The sequence below is a fragment of the Cebus imitator genome, unplaced genomic scaffold, assembly GCF_001604975.1.
Source record: "Cebus imitator isolate Cc_AM_T3 unplaced genomic scaffold, Cebus_imitator-1.0 Scaffold239, whole genome shotgun sequence".
Taxonomy (NCBI): Eukaryota; Metazoa; Chordata; class Mammalia; order Primates; family Cebidae; genus Cebus; species Cebus imitator.
The window spans coordinates 1,764,094-1,786,020 of NW_016107554.1; the positions used below are offsets into that span (position 1 = coordinate 1,764,094).

The window sequence follows — 21,927 nt, forward strand, 5'->3', positions numbered from 1 at the left end:
AAAAGCAGGGGTTGCAATTCTAGTAAAACACACTTTAAACCACCAAATATCAAAAGAGACAAAGAAGGGTATTACATAATGGCAAAGGGTTGATTGCAATAAGAAGATCTAACTGTTGTAAATATACATGCACCCAATACAGGAGCACTCAGATTTAAAAAGAAAGTTCTTAGAGACCTACAAAGAACCTTAGACTCCCACACAATAATAGTGGAAGACTAACATCCCATTGTCAGTATTAGACAAATCAATGAGACAGAAAATTAACAAGGATATCCAGGACTTGAACTCAGCACTGGACCAAGTGGAATTAATAGACATCTACAGTACTCTACAACCCAAATCCACAGAATATACATTCTTCTCAGAACCACATTGCACTTATTCTAAAATTGACCACATAATTAGAATTAAAGACTCCTCAGCAAACGTAAAATAACAGAAATCATAACAGTCTCTCAGACCACAGTACAATCAAAACTTAGGATTAAGAAACTCACTCAAAACTGCACAACTACATGGAAACTGAACAACCTGCTCCTGAATGACTACTGAGTAAATAACGAAATTAAGACAGAAATAAAGATTTTTTTTGAAACCAATGAGAACAAAGATTCAATGTATCAGAATCTCTGGGACACATTTAAAGCAGTATCTAGAGGGAAACTTATAGCACTAAATGCCCACAAGAGAAGTGAGGAATGATATAACATCAACAGCCTAATATCATGATGAAAAGAACTAGAGGAGCAAGAGCAAACAAATTCAAAACCTAGCAGAAGACAAGAAATAACTGAGATCAGAACAGAACTGAAGGAGATAAAGACATAAAAAATCCTTCAAAAAATCCATGAATTCAGGAGCTTTTTAAAAAAAGATTAACAAAATAGATAGACCACTAGCCTGACTAATAAGAAAAGAGAGAAGAATCAAATAGACACAATAAAAAATGATGAAGGGAATATCACCACCAATTCCACAGAAATACAAACTACCATCAGGGATTACTATAAACACTTCTATGCAAATAAACTAGAAAATCTAGAAGAAATAGGTAAATTCCTGAACACATACACCCTTCCAAGACTGAACCATGAAGAGGTTGAATCCCTGAATAGACCAATAACAAGTTCTGAAATTGAGGCAGAAATTAACAGCCTACCAATCAAAAAAATCCAAGACCAGACAGATTCACAGCTGAATTCTACCAGTCATCCAAAGAGGAGCTGGTACCATTCCTTGCGAAATTATTCCAAAAAATAGAAAAAGAGGGAATCCTCCCTAACTCATTTTTATAAGGCCAGAATTATCCTGACACCGAAACCTGGCAGAGACACAACAAAAAAAGAAAATTTCAGGCCAATATCCCTGATGAACATTGATGCAAAAATTCTTGATAAAATACTGCCAAACCAAATCCAGCAGCACATCAAAAAGCTTATCCGCCACTATCAAGTCAGCTTCATCCCTGGGAAGCAAGGCTGGTTTAATATATGCAAATCAATAAATGCAATTTATCACATAAACAGAACCAGTGACAAAAACCACCTGATTCTCTCAATAGATGCTGAAAAGACCTTTGACAAAATTCAACTGCCCTTCATGCTAAAAACTCCTGGTAAACTAGGTATTGATGGAATATATCTCAAAATAATAAGACTGATTTATGACAAACCCATAGCCAATATCATATTGAATAGGCAAACACTGGAAGTGTTCCTTTTGAAAACTGGCACAAGACAAGGTTCCCCATTCTCACCACTCCTATTCAACATAGTATTGGAACCTCTGACCATGCAATCAGGCAAGAGAAAGAATTAAAGGGTATTCGATTAAGAAAAGAGGAGTTCAAATTGTCTTTGTTTGCAGATGACATGATTGTATATTTAGAAAACCCCATCGTTTCAGCCCCAAATCTCCTTAAGCTGATAAGCAACTTCAACAAAGTCTCAGTATACAATATCAATATGCAAAAATCACAAGTATTACTATACACCAATAATGGACCAACAGAGAGCCAAATCATAAGTTCACTCTCATTCACAATTGCTACAAAGAGAATAAAATACTTAGGTATACAACTTACAAGGGATGTGAAGGACTTCTTCAAGGAGAACTACAAACCACTGCTCACGGAAATAATAGAGGACACAAACAACTGGAAAACATTTCATGCTCACGGATAGGCGGAATCAATATCATGATATTGGCCATACTGCCCAAAGTAATTTATAAATTTAATGCAATCCCCATCAAGCTACCATTGAATTTCTTCACAAAATTGGGGGGAAAAAACTTTAAATTTTATATGGGAGCAAAAAGGGGCTTGCATAGTCAAGACAATCCTATGCATAAAGAACAAAGCTTGAGGCTTTATGCTACCTGACATAAACTATACTATAAGCCTACAGTAACAAAAACGGCATGGTATGGGTACCAAAACAGATATATAGACAAATAGAAGAAAACAGAGGTCTCAGAAATAACACCATACATCTACAACCATCTGATCTTTAACAAAGGTGACAAAAACAAGTAATGGGGAAATGATCCCCTGTTCAATAAATGGTGTTGGGAAAAGTGGCTAGCCATATGCAAAAAGCTGAAACTGGATCCCTTCCTTACACCTTAAATAAAAATTAACTCAAGATGGATTAAAGACATAAGACCTAAAACCATAAAAACCCTAAAAGAAAACCTAGGCAATAGCATTCAGGACATAGGCATGGGCAAGGACTTCATGACTGAAACACAAAAAGCAATGGCAACAAAAGGCAAAACTGACAAATAGAATCTAACTAAACTGAAGAGCTCCTGCACAGCAAAAGAAACTATCATCAGAATGAACAGGAAATCTATAGAATGGGAGAACATTTTTGCAATCTATTCATCTGACAAAGGGTTAATATCAAGAATCTACAAATAACTTAAACGAATTTACAAGAAAAAACAACCCCACCAAAAAGTGGACAAAGGATATGGACAGATACTTCTCAAAAGAAGACATTTATGCAATCAACAAACATATGAAAAAAAGCTCATTATCACTTGTCATTAGAGGAATGCAAATCAAAACCACATTGACATACCATCTCATGCCAGTTAGAATGATCATTATAAAGGCAAGAAAAAACATTATTATAAAGGGAGGAAAAAACAGATGCTGTAGAGAATGTGGAGAAATAGAAATGCATTTACACTGTTATTGGGAATGTAAGTTAGTTCAACCATTGTAGAAGACAGTGTGGCAATTCCTCAAGGAGCTAGAACTAGAAATACCATTTGACCCAACAATCACATTACTGGGTATATACACAAAGGATTATAAATCATTCTACTATAAAGACACATGCACACATATGTTTATTGCAGCACTGTTCGCAATAACGAAGACTTGGACCAACCCAGATGCTCATCAGTGACACACTGGATAAAGAAAATGTGGCAAATATACACCATGAAATATGATGCAGCTATAAAAAAGGAAGAGTTTATGTCCTTTACAGAGAAATGGATGAAGCTGGAAATCACCATTCTTAGCAAACTAACACAGGAACAGAAAACCAAACACCACATGTTCTCACTCATAAGTGGGAGTTGAAGAATGTGAACACATGGACACAGGGAGGGAAACATCACACTCTGGGGCCTGTTGGGTGTTGGGGGGCTAGGAGAGGAATAGCATTAGGAGAAATACCTAATGTAGATGGTGGGTTGATGGGTTCAGCAAACCACCATGGCACATGTATACCTATGTAACCAACCTGCACATTCTGCGCATGTACCCAGAACTTAAAGTATTACAAAACTAAAAAAGAAAAAAAAAAAAGTACTGCTGGCAGCAACAACAACAACAACAAAAGACATTGGAGGCCCTGTTGGAAGGGCATGATTGTATTTTGAAATTTGAAAACATGAGATTAGGGAGGGTCCAGTGGCAGAATCATATGGTTTGGCTCTGTGTCCTCCCCCAAATCTCATCTTGAATTGTAATCTGAATTGTACTTTCCACAGGTTGGGGGTAGGAGCTTGTGGGAGGTGATTAGATCATGGGAGTGGTTCCCCCGTGCTTTTCTCATGATAGTGAATGAGTGCTCATGAGATCTGATGGTTTTATAAGGAGCATTTTCCCCTTTCACTCAGCACTCTCTCACTTCTCTCTCCTGTTGCCACCTGAAGAAGGACATGTTTGCTTCCCCTTCTGCCATGATCATAAGTTTCCCAAGGCCTCCCCAGTCATTTGGAGCTGTGAGTCAAATAAGTTAAACTTCTTTCCTTTGTAAATTACCCGGTCTCAGGCAGTTCTTTATAGCAACATGAGAATGAACTAATACAAATAATAACTTTTTAAAGTTGGCTATGGGTTGGGTAGATTTATGATTTTATAACTGATATCAATTGATAATTTAATAGATTAGTAATCTACAGTCCTCAAATTCAGCAATTTATGGATTTTTTATTTTTGTGATTTCAGATTCTTCGTAGGTTGATTTGTATACTCTCTTTAGTTTTTAAAATTATTTAAATAATTTAGTTTATAAATAATTATCGTAATGAGGCAAATATGTATCTGTATCATTCTTTCTCCTCTCAGTTGTACCAAATATGTTACTAGTTACAATGAGTCTAGATACCTGCTTGGTGCCTATATTAGATTGTTCTCACACTGCTAATGAAGACATACTTGAGACTGGGTAATTTATAAAGGAAAGAGTTCATCATGGCTGAGGAGGCCTCTGGAAACTTACAATGATGGCAGAAGGGGAAGCAAACACATCCTTCCTCACATGGCAGCAGCAAGGAGAAGTGCTTAGCAAAGAGGGAAAAGCTCCTTATAAAACCATCAGATCTCATGAGAACTCACTCACTATCATGAGAATAGCAGCATGAGGGTAACCACCCTCATGACTCAATTACCTGCCACTGGGTCCCTCCTAAAATACATGGGGATTATGGGAATTATAATTCAAGATGAGATTTGGGTGGGGACACAAGCCTAACTGTATCAGTGCCTCTTGTCTGGTGCATGTCAAAACCAGAGAAAATGTTGCTAGTTAAGAGACTTGAGCATTTGTTAGTCCTTGCTGTACCACTAGGAAATATTGGAAAAAAAATCTAAGCATTCTGTGTCTCAGATCTCTGAGCTATAACATGTTGGGGCATACAGAAGGTAGAGGGGTATAGGATTTGAGATTCTGAACATCATTATCTAACTGGGACTTTACAGTGCTGTAAAGTGAATGAGCACTTGACAGCTGTACAGATTTTTGAATGGTTTGGCATATTTCATACCTTGATCTATAAAACTCCATCATATTTCTACTGTACATTCCTTAGTCATAGCTTGCTGACCTTATTCACTGCCTTCCCTTCCTGCTTTATTCTCTGAACAGTAGGTTAGAGTCTAGAATGATTTGTTAAATTTTTAACACTTTGTTGATATATAAGTGCAATTTTGCCATGGATAGAATATTAAAACACAACATTTTAGCCCAATAATTTACATTGTGCAATTTAAATAGAAGATGATAATCTTAGTTTCACAGTTGTAGTTTTTAAAATAAAAAGTCAATTTTTGAGACATTAATAAATATTTATGAAATTAGACATATAAATAAATTAGCTATAGTTACAATGTATTATCTGAATGGAAAAAATAGATATTACTGAGATAAACTCATCTATATATCTATAATATTTTTCAATTTTATTTCACTGAAAGAATACCATCATTCTATCCTTAGTCTTGATACAGTGGCAATCCTTATTGATCAAACATCTGATATGAAAGTCCTTTTGTTATTTTAGTAACTTTACTCTTTTGACTATGGTATAAAATAAACCTCCTCAAACTGATTTTATCATAGAGCTAGAGAAGATCTTCAGAGATCATGTGGTTGCCCCACTTCAATAAGCAAAGCACATTCTTACACACACACACACACACACACACACACACACAGAGCATATACTATACACCACACACTTTGCTACTCTTTACCAAATAGTTGTTTAGACTCTTAATCAGCAGGGAAATATAACTTATGAGGCTGAGTATTCCATCTTTGGGCTAATTCTTCTTAAGTCCTTTTATTTTTTTCTTTTCTTGAGTTGAATATAGCCTCTCTAAGGTTTCCCTTCCTTTGGTACTGGTCTTGCTTCTGAGCCATGACTGTGATCTAGTCTAGTGGAAAACATTTGGGCTTTGGCATTAGAAAGTCCTTTTTCAAACCATGTTTCCACCTTCTATTAACAGTCTTCTTAAGAAAGTTCCAGGATATCTCCAAGACTCAGTTTTTACTTAAAGAAAATAGGCTGGGAGTGGTGGCTTACACCAGTAATCCCAGCCCTTTGGGAGGCCAAAACAGGTTGATCACTTGAGGTCAGGAGTTTGAGAACAACCTGGCCAACATGGTGAAACTGAAACCTCATCTCTACTAAAATACAAAATTGGCCAGGCATGGTAGTGGCCACCACCTGTAATCCCAGCTACTTGGTAGACCAAGGCAGGAGAATCACTGGAACCTGGGAGATGGAGGTTGCCGTGAGCTGAGATTGTACCATTGCACTCCAGCCTGGGTGACAGAGCAAGACTCCCTCTCAAAAACAAAACAAACAGACAAAAAACAAAAAAAAGAACCCCCCCAAAAAACCCAGCTACCTAACATCAAAATTTTATTCATCACTTCATCAGGTTGGTAGGAGGATCAAATTGATAATGAAAACTTCCAAGGTGTTCTCACAACACTGGCATCATTAACTTGCCTCAGTACATTGCCTCTTCCAATTCCACCCTAGTCTTTTTTTGGATAACTTTTAAATATCTGTGATATTCTTCTTCAGTTTCTTTTACAATAGCCTTGAATCAATTTTCATTTTAATGTTTAAAATTACAGAAATTATTTTTTAAATATTGAGCAAATATGTCACATAATAATTCTGATTTTCTTAGCACTAAATTTGTTTTTATTTACATTCACAATGAGGAATTTTTATAGTGATTATGTACCTGTAAAATTTTTAGTTCATTTCAAACTTCCTTTTTAGCAGAATGTGATAAACCAGATAAAACACTTCTTAGGCGTGAGTTTTCTCACTTCAGAGGTTTTCAGGACTATTCTCTAATTTCTGGTTCAGACTCCATATAGAAATGTTATTTCATTTTGCTTATTAGAGATGTTAATGACAGGAGCTCTCTGCCGCATATTGTAAATAAAAAAACCAAATAAAACTAAAAAAAAAAAAAGAAGAATAGAAAAGGCAAAAGTGGGAAATGAAGACCAAAAATAAACATGAATCACTTCAAGTAATTTGTAGAGGTTTATGTCATGAAAGAACATATCTCTAAAGGTTTGTCTTTAATAAAGAGTAATTTTTATTTTCAGTGTTGAAGATTTTTCAACAATGTGGTCACCTGGCAATGGAGCAGATGGGGGAAGCAGACAGGATAGAACTTCTGATCTCTATATCTGATTTTCCCACAGTAGTTTTACTCCACAGCACTATCACAGCCTGAGCCACCAGGATTCCTTTGGCAGACCTGGCTCAGGAAATATCAGCTCTCTCCTACTCCATCAGAAGTCATGCTTAGTGGGTTAACATTTTGCTGATTAATCATTCTGATTGTTTTGAGTTAATTCAGCTCTGCATGAATCTGATGAATCTTTTTTTTCTGTTTTCTATCATTAGTGTCTAAATATCTTATTGTCCCTAAAGATCATTCTTTTGCTTTATCATTCTTTTCTCATGTCTTATCTGTATCTTAAACTTCTGAGTATTTCAGAGCTTTCTATAGCTATAAAATGCAACTTATTACTGCATCAAATATCCTACCTTTGAAAGATAGAAGTAGGAATATATGTTTTGTGAAAATTCAGAGGAGAAAGTTCAATACGTGATTGTGATACATGTGTTGATGTCAGCCTTTTTAAAAGCATCAAAATAATTAAAAATAATTTCTTTTGAAAGTTGGCCAGGAATACTTTGCCCTGACCATTTTAAACGGAAGTATGTGACCTATGACCTGGATGGAAATGTTGAAGAGTATCACATAGAATTCCTGGGTGATCCCCATTCCAGATCATGGATAAGTGCAACATTTGTTGGACATTATAGTATCACATTAAAGGTAGGTCCAGTAACATCAAAACTTTATTATTCTTTCACTTGTTTTTAGTTATGGTAATTTTTATCTTTAATCATAAAATATATAATTGTTTACTTTTAGATTTATATAAATAATGTATGCTGTTTATTTAAATTCAAATATTTTTATTTTTAAAGTGTTTTTCTCAAAGAAAGCATGGGCATGAAATAGTTATGGGAGTTTTAACTTTTATTTTTCTAATGGCAATATAATAAAAATCAACAAGACTTTATGTGATTGCCTTTTGATACAATTTTAAGACTATCATTGGGTAATTTTTTAATTCTCTTGAGGAGACTTTCTGTTGTAGCCATAGCTCACAGGAAAAATTAATTATGGATTGCAACCAGCTTTTCAAATTTCAAATGGAATATTTCATTTATACTAACTCTTCAGTATTTTTTTGACTCCTTTTAAACTTTAAATCTCATACTTCAATTAATGGATAGACTGTTAGGTTGGTAAATCAATTAAATGATCTGTGTTTACATTCTAATATTGAAACTTTTCATCAGAAAATCATACTTTCATTAAAACTTGATAAAATGGTAGATGTAGATGTCAGAAATGTGAATATCTTTTACTCAATTTGGATATTTTCTCTTTTTCCTTTTTACATATTTTTTGAGATGGCTGGCCTTGAATTACTGGGCTCAGATGGTCCTCCTACCTCAGCTTCCCAAGTAGCTAAGTCTACAAGCACACACTACTGTGCCCAGCTGGATGTTTTTTGTTTGTTTTGTTAATAGATGTGTACATATTTAGATTTACAAATAAGTAATATGTGTATTTGAAACATGCAATTTAATCCACAGTAAAATTAAATCTGTGAAAATTAGGGGTACTTTAAAATGGGTTTTTACTGTATCTTTGGCAACAGTATTTTGGTATTCAGTTTTAAAAGGGTAAGAGGGAAGGCTGTTTTTATGAAAACATTCAAGTATGGAATAATGCCATATAAATCAATTTCGTAGTAGTTGTGATCCAGTCATCTTTATATGAGGCATCTTCTGTTGCTCTGACGTTTTGAATGTGCTCCTAGATTCTTTTGCTGGCAACCACAGAAGACAGGATAGAGTATTCCATCTGTTCCCCATTTATAAAGGATGGGGAAATGTTTTAGCATTCATGAAGCTGACCTTAGAATCTTACATTGGGATAGCTGAGATTTTCCTGTCCTTTGAAAGTGGAGATAGTATTGACCCCAATTTACATTCTATTGCCTAGACTTCCCAGGGATTTAGTCTTTTATAGTCGTTTTTGGAGCTCCTATATCCTCTGATGCTATCTTTATACTTTTCCACATTGATCCAGATATTAAATACACGCCCCTGGCTTCAGAAAGAAAGACCACATACATGAAAAGTAATGTATAGTTAGATAATGTATAGTTTTAAAAATTTTTTTCTAGAGAAAAGATATATAAATTGTGTAAGTTATTTGATAACTTTTTCTAAAACTGGATGAAGAATGATAGTCATATATAATTTTAACTGGTTATAGCTGACTAAATTTTACTTCATACGCTGTTTAAATACCATTTTCCTCTAAATTAATTCTAAATTAATTAATTTAACAACTTATTAATATTCCAGGATTTTCACTGAATATGGACTCTCTATATTTTGCAGTACATATATTAAGATGGGATAGAAATAAATTTGCCTACAAAGACCTGCCTTATATGGATTTAAATTAAATAGTTTTTGTTTTATTATGAAGATTTTAACTATTTTCTTTTGGGTTAATCATGTTTGTCTAGTCTTTTAAATAGTTAATTTAATAGGTACATGTTGCCATGTTTATGAGAGCTCTAACTTAATTAATTTTATTGTTAAGAGCATAACAGTACTCAGTCATTCTCTAGTCATACAGTTAGTGTTTTCCCCCAATAAATGAAACTATTCATTGATACACTGAGATATACTCCAGAAAATAGGTGAAGGCAACATTTTTGTTATAGATTTATAATTGATGTTAGTTTATAGATTTTATTTTTTAATAGTTAGCTATACATATAGCTATGTATATAGCTATACATATAGCCTCCTCTCTTATAAAAAACCTTGATATTCCTGAAAGTATTCAGAGATGGGATTCTGGGAAGAAGGTAGAGTAGAAAGTTCCTGGAATATATTTGTCTACCTAGAAAACAATCAGACACTGGTAGAATCTGTCTAATGTAACTATTTTTGAATTCTGGAGTCTATTGAAGGCTCGCAACTTCCAGGAAAAGGCTTGGACTGTATGCTGCAGTTAATTTCCATCAACTTCAGCTCTTAACACAGTAGCAGCTACCAGTCCCCATCCGCAGCCCTGATGAAGTGACCCAAACCTCCATTACTGAGGGGTCTGGACTATTTTTAGTCCTGCCTGGATTGGGCTGTTGTAGTTTACTATTGACCTTAACAGCAGGCAGTTGTGCACATGTTTCTGGATCATCTTGCACACAGCTTGCAGGAGCTGAGGTGGGCAAAAAGAACCCTGTTTTCCAAATACTGGGGATCTGTGCTGTAATTGCTCGTTGCTGCTTATGATAACAAAGGTACAGACAATGAAAGGGACAGCTACTGTTATTGTAATCTCCCCCATTTTTGCAAGCCCCTCCCCCTTCAGCTGAAGTCACTTCCAGGGGATTAAAAGCCTGGCACACTTTTGCACCACCCCTTTCATTTTTTCATTTTTCCTCTTGTGAAGGCCATATAGTAAACACTGCAAAATTTGAAATCAACTGCATATACAGGGAAAATTAGAAAGTGACTCTACAGGCAGAGGAAAAGATACATGCTCAGAAAAGACCTAAGCAGAACTAAAGTTTTAGTTCAGGCTGATCCTTGGCACAAAGATAGTCTACAACAATAAAAAGACAAAAGCAATAACAGAAAACAGCAAATTGGGGGGAAGAGGAAGAATCTGATTTTCAGACTTACCTTACTATTAAATGTTCAGTTTTCAACAAAAATTCATAAGGCCTATAAAGAAACAGGAAAGTATGGCTCATTTAAAGGAAAAAAAAATCATCAGAAACTATCCCTGAGAAAAACTTGATGGCAGATCTATTAGACAAAGACTTTAAAGCCACTGTCTTAAAGATGCTTAAAGAACTAAAGGAAAATGTTGAGAGTCAAGAACATGATATATGAACAAAGGAGAAATATGAAAAGGAGATAGAAAACCTAAAAGAAAACCAAAAGAATTTGGGAACAGAAAAGTACAACTGAAATGCAAAGTTCACTAAAGTGATTCAAAGGCAAATTTGAGTAGAGAGAAGAAAGAATCAGCAAACGTGACAAAACAATGGAAATTATTGAGTCTGAGTGTATTAGGTTCTTTAGAGGGACAGAACTAATAAGATACATATATATATATGTTAATGATAAACTTCCCTTTTATATATATATAAAATATATGAAATATAAAATATAATACAATATTTATATATTATATAAAATAAAATATATAATATGTTATATCTAAAACTGTGTATATACTTAATAACTAAATAAGTATATATTTAATAAACTCCCCTTTATATATATATATATATATATATATATATCCCTCTGTCCAAAGTGTCCAGGTAGCAACTTAACTTCTAGTTTAATGGAATTGTTGTTGTGTCTCCTGGTGGCTGAGGGAACCATATATATATATATATATGGAGTTTATTAAGTATTAACTTACATGATCACAGCATCCACAATAGGCTGACTGCAAGCTCGATGAGCAAAGAGAGCCAGTCCAAATCTCAAACTGAAGAACTTGGAGTCTGATGTTTAAGGGCAGGAAGCATTCAGCATGGGAGAAGGATGTAGGCTGGGAGGCTAGGCCAGTCTCTCCTTTTCACATTTTTCTGCCTGCTTTATATTCGCTGGCAGCTGATTAAATGGTGCCCACCCAATTAAAAGTGGCTCTGCCTTTCCCAGATTAATGACTCAAATGTTAATCTCTTTTGGCAGCACCCTGACAGACACATCCAGGATTAATACTTTATATCCTGCAGTCCAATCAAGTTGATACTCAGTATTAACCATCACAAGTTCACCCCTTGTCAACTTGAACCTATACACATCTCCTGAGATCATACATAATCTTCAAATAAAGACAATAATAAGGTCATAATTATGCCTAACGTAATACAACTATCCTTTGGACAATGGAAATGCATTAGTCCCCAACACAAATACTATTACATAGTTAATGATACTTAAATGCTGATATGAAGTCAATGAATCTTAAGTCACATGGTAAAGGAAAAAGGAAATAAAATGAAGATCTTTTCTTAGTACAAGTGTATATATGCACCAACATGTTTTTAACAAAGAAAGAGGAAATATTCATGACAATTACAGTCCCATTTCTGCAGCTGGTCACATGGTTGTACCTGGTATTGATGACTACCTTCTTCTACTACCCATTCTATATTCCCTTTACCTTTAGCAAGCATCTCAGCAGGTCATGGTTTTTTTTCCTGTTGAAGTGACCAAAACTCTCATTCCTTAGGGGTCTGGACTATTTTTAGTCCTGCCTGGATTGGGCTGTTATAGTTTGCCATTGACCTTAATCACATGGCATGGTAATACTAAGAGACACCCTAATGGATCTGTATTCCATGCATACTCTTCCTTACCTCCATTTTGGACTGGTCAACTGATTTCATGTTGATAGTCCAGGTCAATCACCCCAGCCAACACTGTAAGGTCCTTCTTAGCCTGTTGACCTAAAGGTAAGAGGAGCCCAAAGTGTCCAGGTGGCATCTTAATTGCTAGTTTAATGGAATTGTTGTTGTGTCTCCTGGTGGCAGTGTTTCTTCCTCTGGAACTAAGACCTCTAGGCCAGCAGAACATAATGTTGTGGGAACAGGAAGCAAAAATTTTTCTAGTGCATCACTAAGGGTAATGGTGAGTGATGCCACTTTCACTTCTACTCCTTGATTCCTGGAACCATGAATCCTGGCTATAGGGGAGACAGTACTATGTATTGGATACTGATTCAGAGCATGGACAGTCTTCTTGAGAACTTTGCCCAAGTCCTGCAAAGTATTGTCACCTAGTTGGCATTGTAATTGTCATTTCAAATGTCTATTCCACCATCCTATCAATTCAGCTGCTTCAGGATGACGGGGAACATGGTAAGACCAATAAATTCCATGAGCATGAGCCCACTGCCACACTTCTTTAGCTATATAGTGAGTGCCTTAGTCAAAGTCAATGCTGTGTGGAACACCATAATGGTGGATAAGGTATTCTGTGAATTGATGGGTGGTAGTCTTGGCAGAAGCATTGTGTGCAGGTTAGACAAACCCATATCCAGAGCAAATGTCTATTCCAGTGAGGACCTCTGCCCTTTTCTATGGTGATAGTGGTCCAATATAATCAACCAGCCACCAGATAGCGGGGTGATCACCCCAAGGAATGATGCCATATTGAGGTCTCAGTGTTGATCTTTGCTGCTGGCAAATTGGGCACTCAGCAGTGGCTGTAGCCAGATCAGCCTTGGTGAGTGGAAGTCCATGTTGCTAAGCCCTTGCATAATCTCCATCCCTGCCACCATGGCCACTTTGTTCATGAGCCAATTGGGTGATGACAGGGGTGGCTTGGGAAAGAGGCTGAGTGGCATCCAAGAATGGGTCATCCTATCCATTTGATTATTGAAATCCTCCTCTTCTGGGGTCACCCATTGGTGAGCACTCACATGGGATACAAATATCTTTACAATTTTTGACCACTCAGAGAGGTCCCTCCACACACCTCTTCCCCAGATTTCTTTGCCACCAATTTTTCAGTCATGCTTCTTCCAAGTCTCTGACCATCCAGCCAAACCATTGTCTAAAGCCCAAGAATCAGTATATAATCACACATCTGGCAATTTCTCCTTCCATGCAAAGTGCACAGTCAGGTGCACTGCTTGAAGTTTTGCCCACTGGGAAGATTTTCCTTCATGACTGTCCTTCAGGGATGTCCTAGAAAGGGGCTGTAGTGCTGCAGCTGTCCATTTTTGAGTGGTGCCTGCATATCTTGCAAAACCATTTGTGAACCAGGCCTTAGTCTTCTCTTCCTCTGTCAACTGATCATAGGGAATTCCTCATGAAGCCATTGGTGCAGGCTGGGGGAGAGAAGGCAGCGTGGCAGGCATGGAGACTGTGAGCGTTTGGGCCACTTCCTCATGTAACTTACTTGTGCCTTCAAGACCTGCTCAAGCCGGATCTCATATATCACTTCCATTTGATGATGGAATGCTGCTGTGCAGAACCCACTATATGGCTAGATGGGTCAGAAAGCACTCAGTTCATGATATGCCATTCAGGTCACATGGTGACTTGATAATCTGTAGTCAAATGTTCAGTTTCCACCAAAGCCCAGTAACAGGCCAAGAGCTGCCTCTCAAAAGGAGAGTAGTTATCTGCAGAAGATGGCAGGGCCTTGCTCCAAAATCCTAGAGGCCTCCGCTGAGTTTCACCTAAGTGGGTCTGCCCAAAGCTCCAAACAGCATCCTTATCTGCTACTCATACTTCAAAAAACATTGGATCTGCTGGGTCATATGGCCAAAGTGACAGAACAATTTGCACAGCAGCCTGTACCTGTTGCTAGCCTTCTGTTCTGGACCACACTCAAAACTGGCAGCCTTTTGGGTCACTTGATAAATATGCCAGAATAACACACCCAAATGAGGAATGCATTGCCCCCAAAATCTAAATAAACCCATTAGGCATTGTGCCTGTTTCTTGATTATAGGAGGGTCCAAATACAGCAACTTGTCCTTCACCTTAGAAGGAATATCTCAACAAGCCTCACACCACTGGACACTTAGAAATTTTAGTGAGGTAGAAGTTCCCTGAATTTTAGTCAGATTTATTTCCCATCCTCTGGCACGCAAATGTCTCACTAGTAAGTCCAGTGTGTTTGCAACTTCTTGCTCACTGGATCCAGTCAGCATAATGTCATCAGTGCAGTGGACCAGTGTAATATCTTGTGGAAATGAAAAGTGATCAAGCTCTCTAAGATTAGGACACAAAGCTGGAGAGTTGCTATACTCCTGAAGTAGGACAGTAAAGGTATATTGCCGGCCTTGCCAGCTGAAGGCAAATTGCTTCTGGTGGGCCTTATAGACAGGAATAGAGAAAAAGGCATTTGCTAAGTCAATGGCTGCACACCAAATACATGGAAATGTGTTAATTTGTTCAAGCAGTGAAATAACTTCTGGTATAGCAGCTGCAATTGGAGTCACCACTTGGTTACACTTATGATAATCCGCTATCATTCTCCAAGATCCATCTGTCTTCTGCACAGGCCAAATGGGAGAGTTCAACAAGGATGTGGTGGGAATCACCACCCCTGCATCCTTCAAGTCCTTAATGGTGGCACTAATCTCCACAGTCTCTGCCGGGATGTGATATTGTTTTGATTTACTATTTTTCTAGGTAGAGGCTGCTCTAATGGCTTCCATTTGGCCCTTCCTACCATAATAGCCCTCATTCTACTAGTCAGGGAGCCAATGGACCCACCGTAAGTCAGACCTGAACTAAAACTCTACTAATTATCTGACCTCTATAAGACCATACTTTAACTGGAGGACCACAATTACATGTTGGGTCCCCTGGAATCAATGTCAGCTCAGAGCCAGTGTCCAGTAGTTGCTGAAATGTCTGATCATTTCTCTTTCCACAATGCACAGTTCCCTGGGTGAAAGGCCAGAGCTCTCCTTGGGGAGCGATGTGAGAAACATTCACTGTATAAACTGTTGGTATTATACTGGGATTCTTCCTCAAGGTGACCTGGCCTCCCCTTCTTTCAAGAGATTCTGGGTCTGTAAACTGGCTCAAGTCTGGAAATTGATTGAGGGGCTGTGATTCTCTGTTTTTCTAATTCAAATTACTCTTTCATCCATTCAACCTAGAAGTTATCTGCTTGTATAAATTAAGTAGGAATGCAGTCAGGATTCCTATCAATTTCACTTCTAGGAACACTGTGATTAACTGGCCAATACCAGAGCTCTATGCAAGTCAGACTATTCTGATTGCTGCTTTGCTTCTGCTGTCCATTACAATAGCTATGCCCACCTTGCCTTTAATTGTTGAGTGTTGTTCCTTGGCCCCTGCCACCTCAGGATCCAATTATTTCCATTGTATTTTGTAGTTGAGTGACTGTGGTTCCCACTGTTAGACTGACATACAGAGAAGAACAATTACAGGGCTCCTCGAAATTACAGGTGCTTCCCTCATAAAACTATTTCCTAAGACATTGGTCAAGGGCATTTCTTCTGGACCCTCTTAGCTGGGATGAGTAGGTCTAAAGTGACTAATCTACTCCACCATCCCAATCTCCCTAAGCCTTTGGACCCCTTTCTCTACATTGATTCAAGGGAGATTAGGCATTTCCAGCTCACTCATAGTTAACTATCTTTTAATCCATATTTCACATAACCAAGAAAATAAACTATTAGAACCTTTTTTTTTCACCTCCCCAAGCTGTAATATTAAAAGCAGAGTCCCTACTTAGTGAGCTTAAATCAATAAATTCAGCCTGATCCCACTCTGTGCTCCTTCCACCATGATCCCACACCCTTAATATCCATTCTTATGCCTGTTCTCCAGATTTCTGTTTATATAAATTAGAGAACTCAAATAACCCTTTTTTAGTATAGCACACCTCCTCATGGTCATACTCTCATCCTCACCTCTAGGGGCCCACTAGGACTTTAGTCTAATTATAGGTCTAGAAGATACAGGAATGATGAGGGTGGCTCCTGCGGAGAATCAATATTATTTTGCCTGGCACCTGCCTCAGGGGAGGCCATCACTGTTGCCTCAGGCAACACAGGGTTTATCTCCTCAAAGGTGGAAAGCCTGATGGCAGCATGGGTCAAGGAGGGGACATTGCCACTACAGAGTTTACAAACCCGATTTCCCCAGCTTCATCAGGGTCCTCCCATATGTCCTCATTCCACATTGCAGGGTCTTATTCTTTTCCAGTCAATGCCCTCACTTTTACAGTAGACACCTAGTGAGGCTGTGCATGCACCTTTTGTTGCAGGTCAGCCACTTGCACAATAAGAACTTGTGTCTGTTTTCCACAATTTCAGCTTTTTCTCTACAGGAGATAAGGCTCTCACTCAGGGCAATCTTAGAAGATTTGAGGCTCAGTATCTGCTTCTGAAGCTGGGTGTTAGAATCCCTGAGTTCATCATTTGCTTTCATCCCTTTGTCTGCTGAACTTAGGAGCAACCAACCAGCTTCATTGTATTCCTTGGTTCTCTACATATGGTCAAACGTATTATGTATACAGTCACTAAACTCCTTACCTCTCATGGGCAGTGAATCAGGAGTGTCAAATGCATTTATTTGGCACAACTCTCTAAACAGTTCACATTAAGTAGTGTCAGTGTTTTCTATATTATTAGAAGTAGAGTCCTTAGCATGTTGGAGTCTATCATGTTAAGCAGCCAACTCCAAAAACCCCCAAACAAAATAACTCCATCCTTAATATTTTGTTCCTCTAGAACCACTCCTGGTACGAAAATCTGTATTAGTCAGGGTTCTCTAGAGGGACAGAACTAATAGAATATATATATATACATATATATGTATGAGTTTATTAAATATTAACTCACCACTTGGGATACAGAGCAAGGTCCTCTCTCTCTAAAAGAAAACAAAACAACAACAACAACAAAAAGACATTATTAGTCTAAAAACCAGCATATATAACTTTGGTTTATAACTCCACATTTTGTTTTCTGCATAACTTAAGAGACTGATGCACTTCATTTTTTTTTTTTTTTTTTTTGGGACGGAGTTTCGCTCTTGTTACCCAGGCTGGAGTGCAATGGTGCGATCTCGGCTCACCGCAACCTCTGCCTCCTGGGTTCAGGCAATTCTCCTGCCTCAGCCCCCCTGAGTAGCTGGATTACAGGCACGCGCCACCATGCCCAGCTAATTTTTTTTTTGTATTTTTAGTAGAGACGGGGTTTCACCGTGTTGACCAGGATGGTCTCGATCTCTTGACCTCGTGATCCACCCGCCTCGGCCTCCCAAAGTGCTGGGATTACAGGCTTGAGCCACCGTGCCCGGCGAGACTGATGCACTTCAAAGAATTATTAGTTTATATTTTTGGGCCAACAACATACAAAGATGTTATTTTGTGATAACAACTGAAAGGGTGGTGATGGAGCTGTTAAAGGAGCAGAATTTGTATATGTTGTGGAAGATAAGCTGGTATGAATTCAAATTGAAGTATTATAACCTTTGGATGTAATCCTTGTGTTAAACACAAAGAAAACAGCTATTGAATATATGCACAAGAAAATGAGAAAGGAATTTAAATGTTTCAGTATAAAAAATTAACTAAACCCAAAAGAAGCCAGTAAAGCAAGAAATGAGGAACAAAAGCTGTAAAGCATATTGGAAACAAATAGCAAAATGACAGAAAAAAGTCTATTAGTAATTCTTTAAATGGATTAAACTCTCTAATCAAAAGAAAGAGATTAGTAGAATGAATAAAAAGACATGATCTTACTATCTGCTCTCTAACAAGTGACCCACTTTAGATTCAAAGACACAAATAGACTGAAAGTGAAAGAATCAGAAAAGATATTCCATGCAAATAGTAACTAAACGAGAGCAGGAGTAGCTATCCTAATATTGGACAAAATAAACATAAAGGTTACAAGAGACAAAAGAAGAATATTTTAATTAAGATATTCAATACAGCAAGAAGATATAACTATTATAAACATGCATCTGTTAAGAGGTTATGAAAACATACGAAGCAAAATCTTCCAGAATTGAAGGGATAAATAGACAGTACAAAAATAATAGCTGGAAACTTAATATCTCATTCTCAGTAATGGATAGACCATCAGGCAGAAGATAAGTAAAGAAATAGAGGACTCAAATGACACAGTAAACCAACTAGATTTGACAGACATGTACAAAACACTCTACCAACAAGAGTTGTGTACACATTTTTCTCAAGTTCACATAAGACATTTTCTACAATAGGTGACATCATGGACCACAGATTAAGTCTCAAAAGATTTTTAAAAGATAGGCTGGGTGCTGTGGCTCACACCTGTAATCCCTGCACTTTGGGAGGACGAGGTCAAGAGATCGAGACAATCCTGGCCAACGTGGTGAAACCTCATCTATCCTAAAAATACAAAAATTAGCTGGGCATGGTGGTGTGTGCCTGTAGTCCCAGCTACTCAGGAGGCTGAGACAGGAGATTCGCTTGAGCCTGGGAGGCAGAGGTTGCAGTGAGCTGAGATCCCACCACTGCACTCCAGCCTGGCTGGTGACAGAGTGAGACTCAAAAAAAAAAAAAAAAAAAAAAAAAAAAAAAAAAAAAAAAAAGAAAAGAAAAAAGGTGGATATCATGCAGAGTATTTTCTCGGATTACAATGAAATGAAAGCAGAAATGATAACAGAGTTAAAATTAGAATTTGTGGGAATCGAACATTCTCCAAACAACCAATGGATCAAAGAAAAAATTACACGGGAAACTGGAGAACACTTAGAGATGAATGAAACACATCTCAGAGAAAACAAAAACACAACACACCAAAACTCATGGTATGTAATGAAAGAAGTACTAAGGGAGAAATTTATACCTACAAACACTTATTAAAAAAACAAGGAAAATCTCAAACCAGAAACCTAACTTTACAACTTACAGGACCAGAAAAAACAAACTAAACCCAAAGCTACTAGAAGGAAGGAAATAATAAGGATAAAAGCAGATATATAATATGGAATAGGAAAAAAATAGAGAAAATCAATGAAAATAGAAGTTGGTTCTTTGAAAGATCAATAAAACTGACAAACCTTTAGCTAGATGGACTAAGAATTAAAAAGACTCAAATTACTAAAATCAGAACTAAAGCAGGGACATTGCTACCGATTCTACATAAATAAAAATGACTCTAAGAGTATGCTATGGACAGTTATACAGCAAAAAATTGGATAATCTAGATGAAATGGACAAATTCCTAGAAACACAAAATCTGGTGAAACAAAAGCATAAAGAAACAGAAGACCTGAGTAGACCTTTAATTAGTAATAAGATTGAAAAAATCTCCCAACAGCAAAGAACCCTGGACATGATGGCTTCACTTTGAAGTCTATCAAACAAAGAATAAATACTAATCCTTCAAATTCTATTTTTTTCAAAAAACTGAAAAGGGAGACACGTTTTCTAACTCATTCTATAAGACCAGCATTACTTTGGTACAAAACACAGGTAAAAACACTGCAACGAAACAAAACTATAGGCCGATATTCCTTATTTACATTGATGCAAGAAGTCAACAAAATACAAAGAAACCTAATTCAGCAGAATAGTAAAAGATTATACACTATGGCCAAATAGAATTTATCTTGTAAGAATAGTTCAATATACAAAAATCAATTAATGCAATACACCACATTACCAGAATGAAGGAAAAAAAATGATCAGCTTAATTGATGTAGAAAAAGCATTTGACAAGATTCAACAACCTTTCATGATTTTAAAAAAAACAGCACTCAGCAAATTAGGAATGGAAGGCTACTATTTCAACATAATAAAAGCCATATATGAAAAACTCATGGAAAACATTATATTCAATGATGAAGGATTAAAAGCTTTTCTTCTGAGATGAGGAAGAAGGCATAGATGCCAACTTTCACTATTCTATTCAATGTAGCTCTGAAAGTTCTAGCCAGAGCAATTAGGCAAGAAAAAAGAAACAAAAGATACCTAGCTTCCAGGGATGTTGTCTAGAGGCATTCAGAATGGTCCAGCATTTGACATACCATCTTAGGATTTCCTACAATACAGCCACTACTAAAACTAGGCTGTCCTGAACCCCGGGTAATAGAATTGTTTAACTTTATTCCAAAAAGATTGGGAAAGCACCAAATCTGCATGTGGTGTGTGCCCGGGGAAGAGTTAGAGGAGTTTGTGCTGTGAGGCCTAAAGTTATTAGGAGATTGTCCAAAACAAAAAAACATGTCAACAGGTCCTATGGTGTTTCCATGTGTGCTAAATGTTTTCATGACAATATCAAGTATGCTTTCCTTATTGATGAGCAGAAAATTGTGGAATTGTTTAAGGCTCAAGCACAGAGTCAGAAAGCTAAATAAAAAAGTTTTTTTGAGTAGTGAAAATTAAAAGGCTTTAAAAAAGTTCCAAATTGGACAGAAAGAAGTAAAATTATCTTTGTTTGCAGGTGATATGATCTTATTAGTAGAAAACCTTTAAAATTCCACAAAAAAATTAGAACTAATAAGCAAATTCAACAGAGCAGCAGGATTCAAATACAACACAGAAATTCAGTTGCATTTTCATACACTAAGCATACCAAAAGATAATTATAAGAATGATTCCATTTACAATGACATCAAAAAGAATAAACAACCTTAGAATTAACCAAGGAGGTCAAATACTTGTGCAATGCAAACTACAAATATTGGTGAACAAAATTAAAGAAGATATAAATAAATATAAATATGTTTCATGTTCACAGATTGGAACTTACCATTGTTAAGATGTAAATACTGGCTGGATATGGTGGCTAATGCCTATAATCTCAGTATTTTAGGAGGCTGAGGAGGATATATCACTTGGGGCCAGGAGTTCAAGACCAGCCTGGCCAATATGTGAAAATCCTATCTCTACTAAAAATACAAAAATTAGGCAGGCACTTTGGTGCATGCCTATAATACCAGCTACTTGAGTGGCTGAGGCACGAGAATTGCTGGAACCCGGGAGGCAGGGGTTGCAGTGAGCTGAGATCATGCCACT

The 21,927-nt window shown here is 37.0% G+C and overlaps 1 protein-coding gene across 1 annotated transcript in view; it reads left to right on the forward strand.

Moving 5' to 3' along the window:
- ZCWPW2 (zinc finger CW-type and PWWP domain containing 2) overlaps positions 1-21,927 on the forward strand; it is a 155,777-nt gene that overhangs the window by 52,287 nt on the left and 81,563 nt on the right. The window contains exon 4 of the mRNA XM_017498256.2: positions 7,969-8,128. Within this exon, the coding sequence (XP_017353745.1) occupies positions 7,969-8,128 (160 nt within the window). The remainder of the gene's footprint in view (positions 1-7,968; positions 8,129-21,927) is intronic.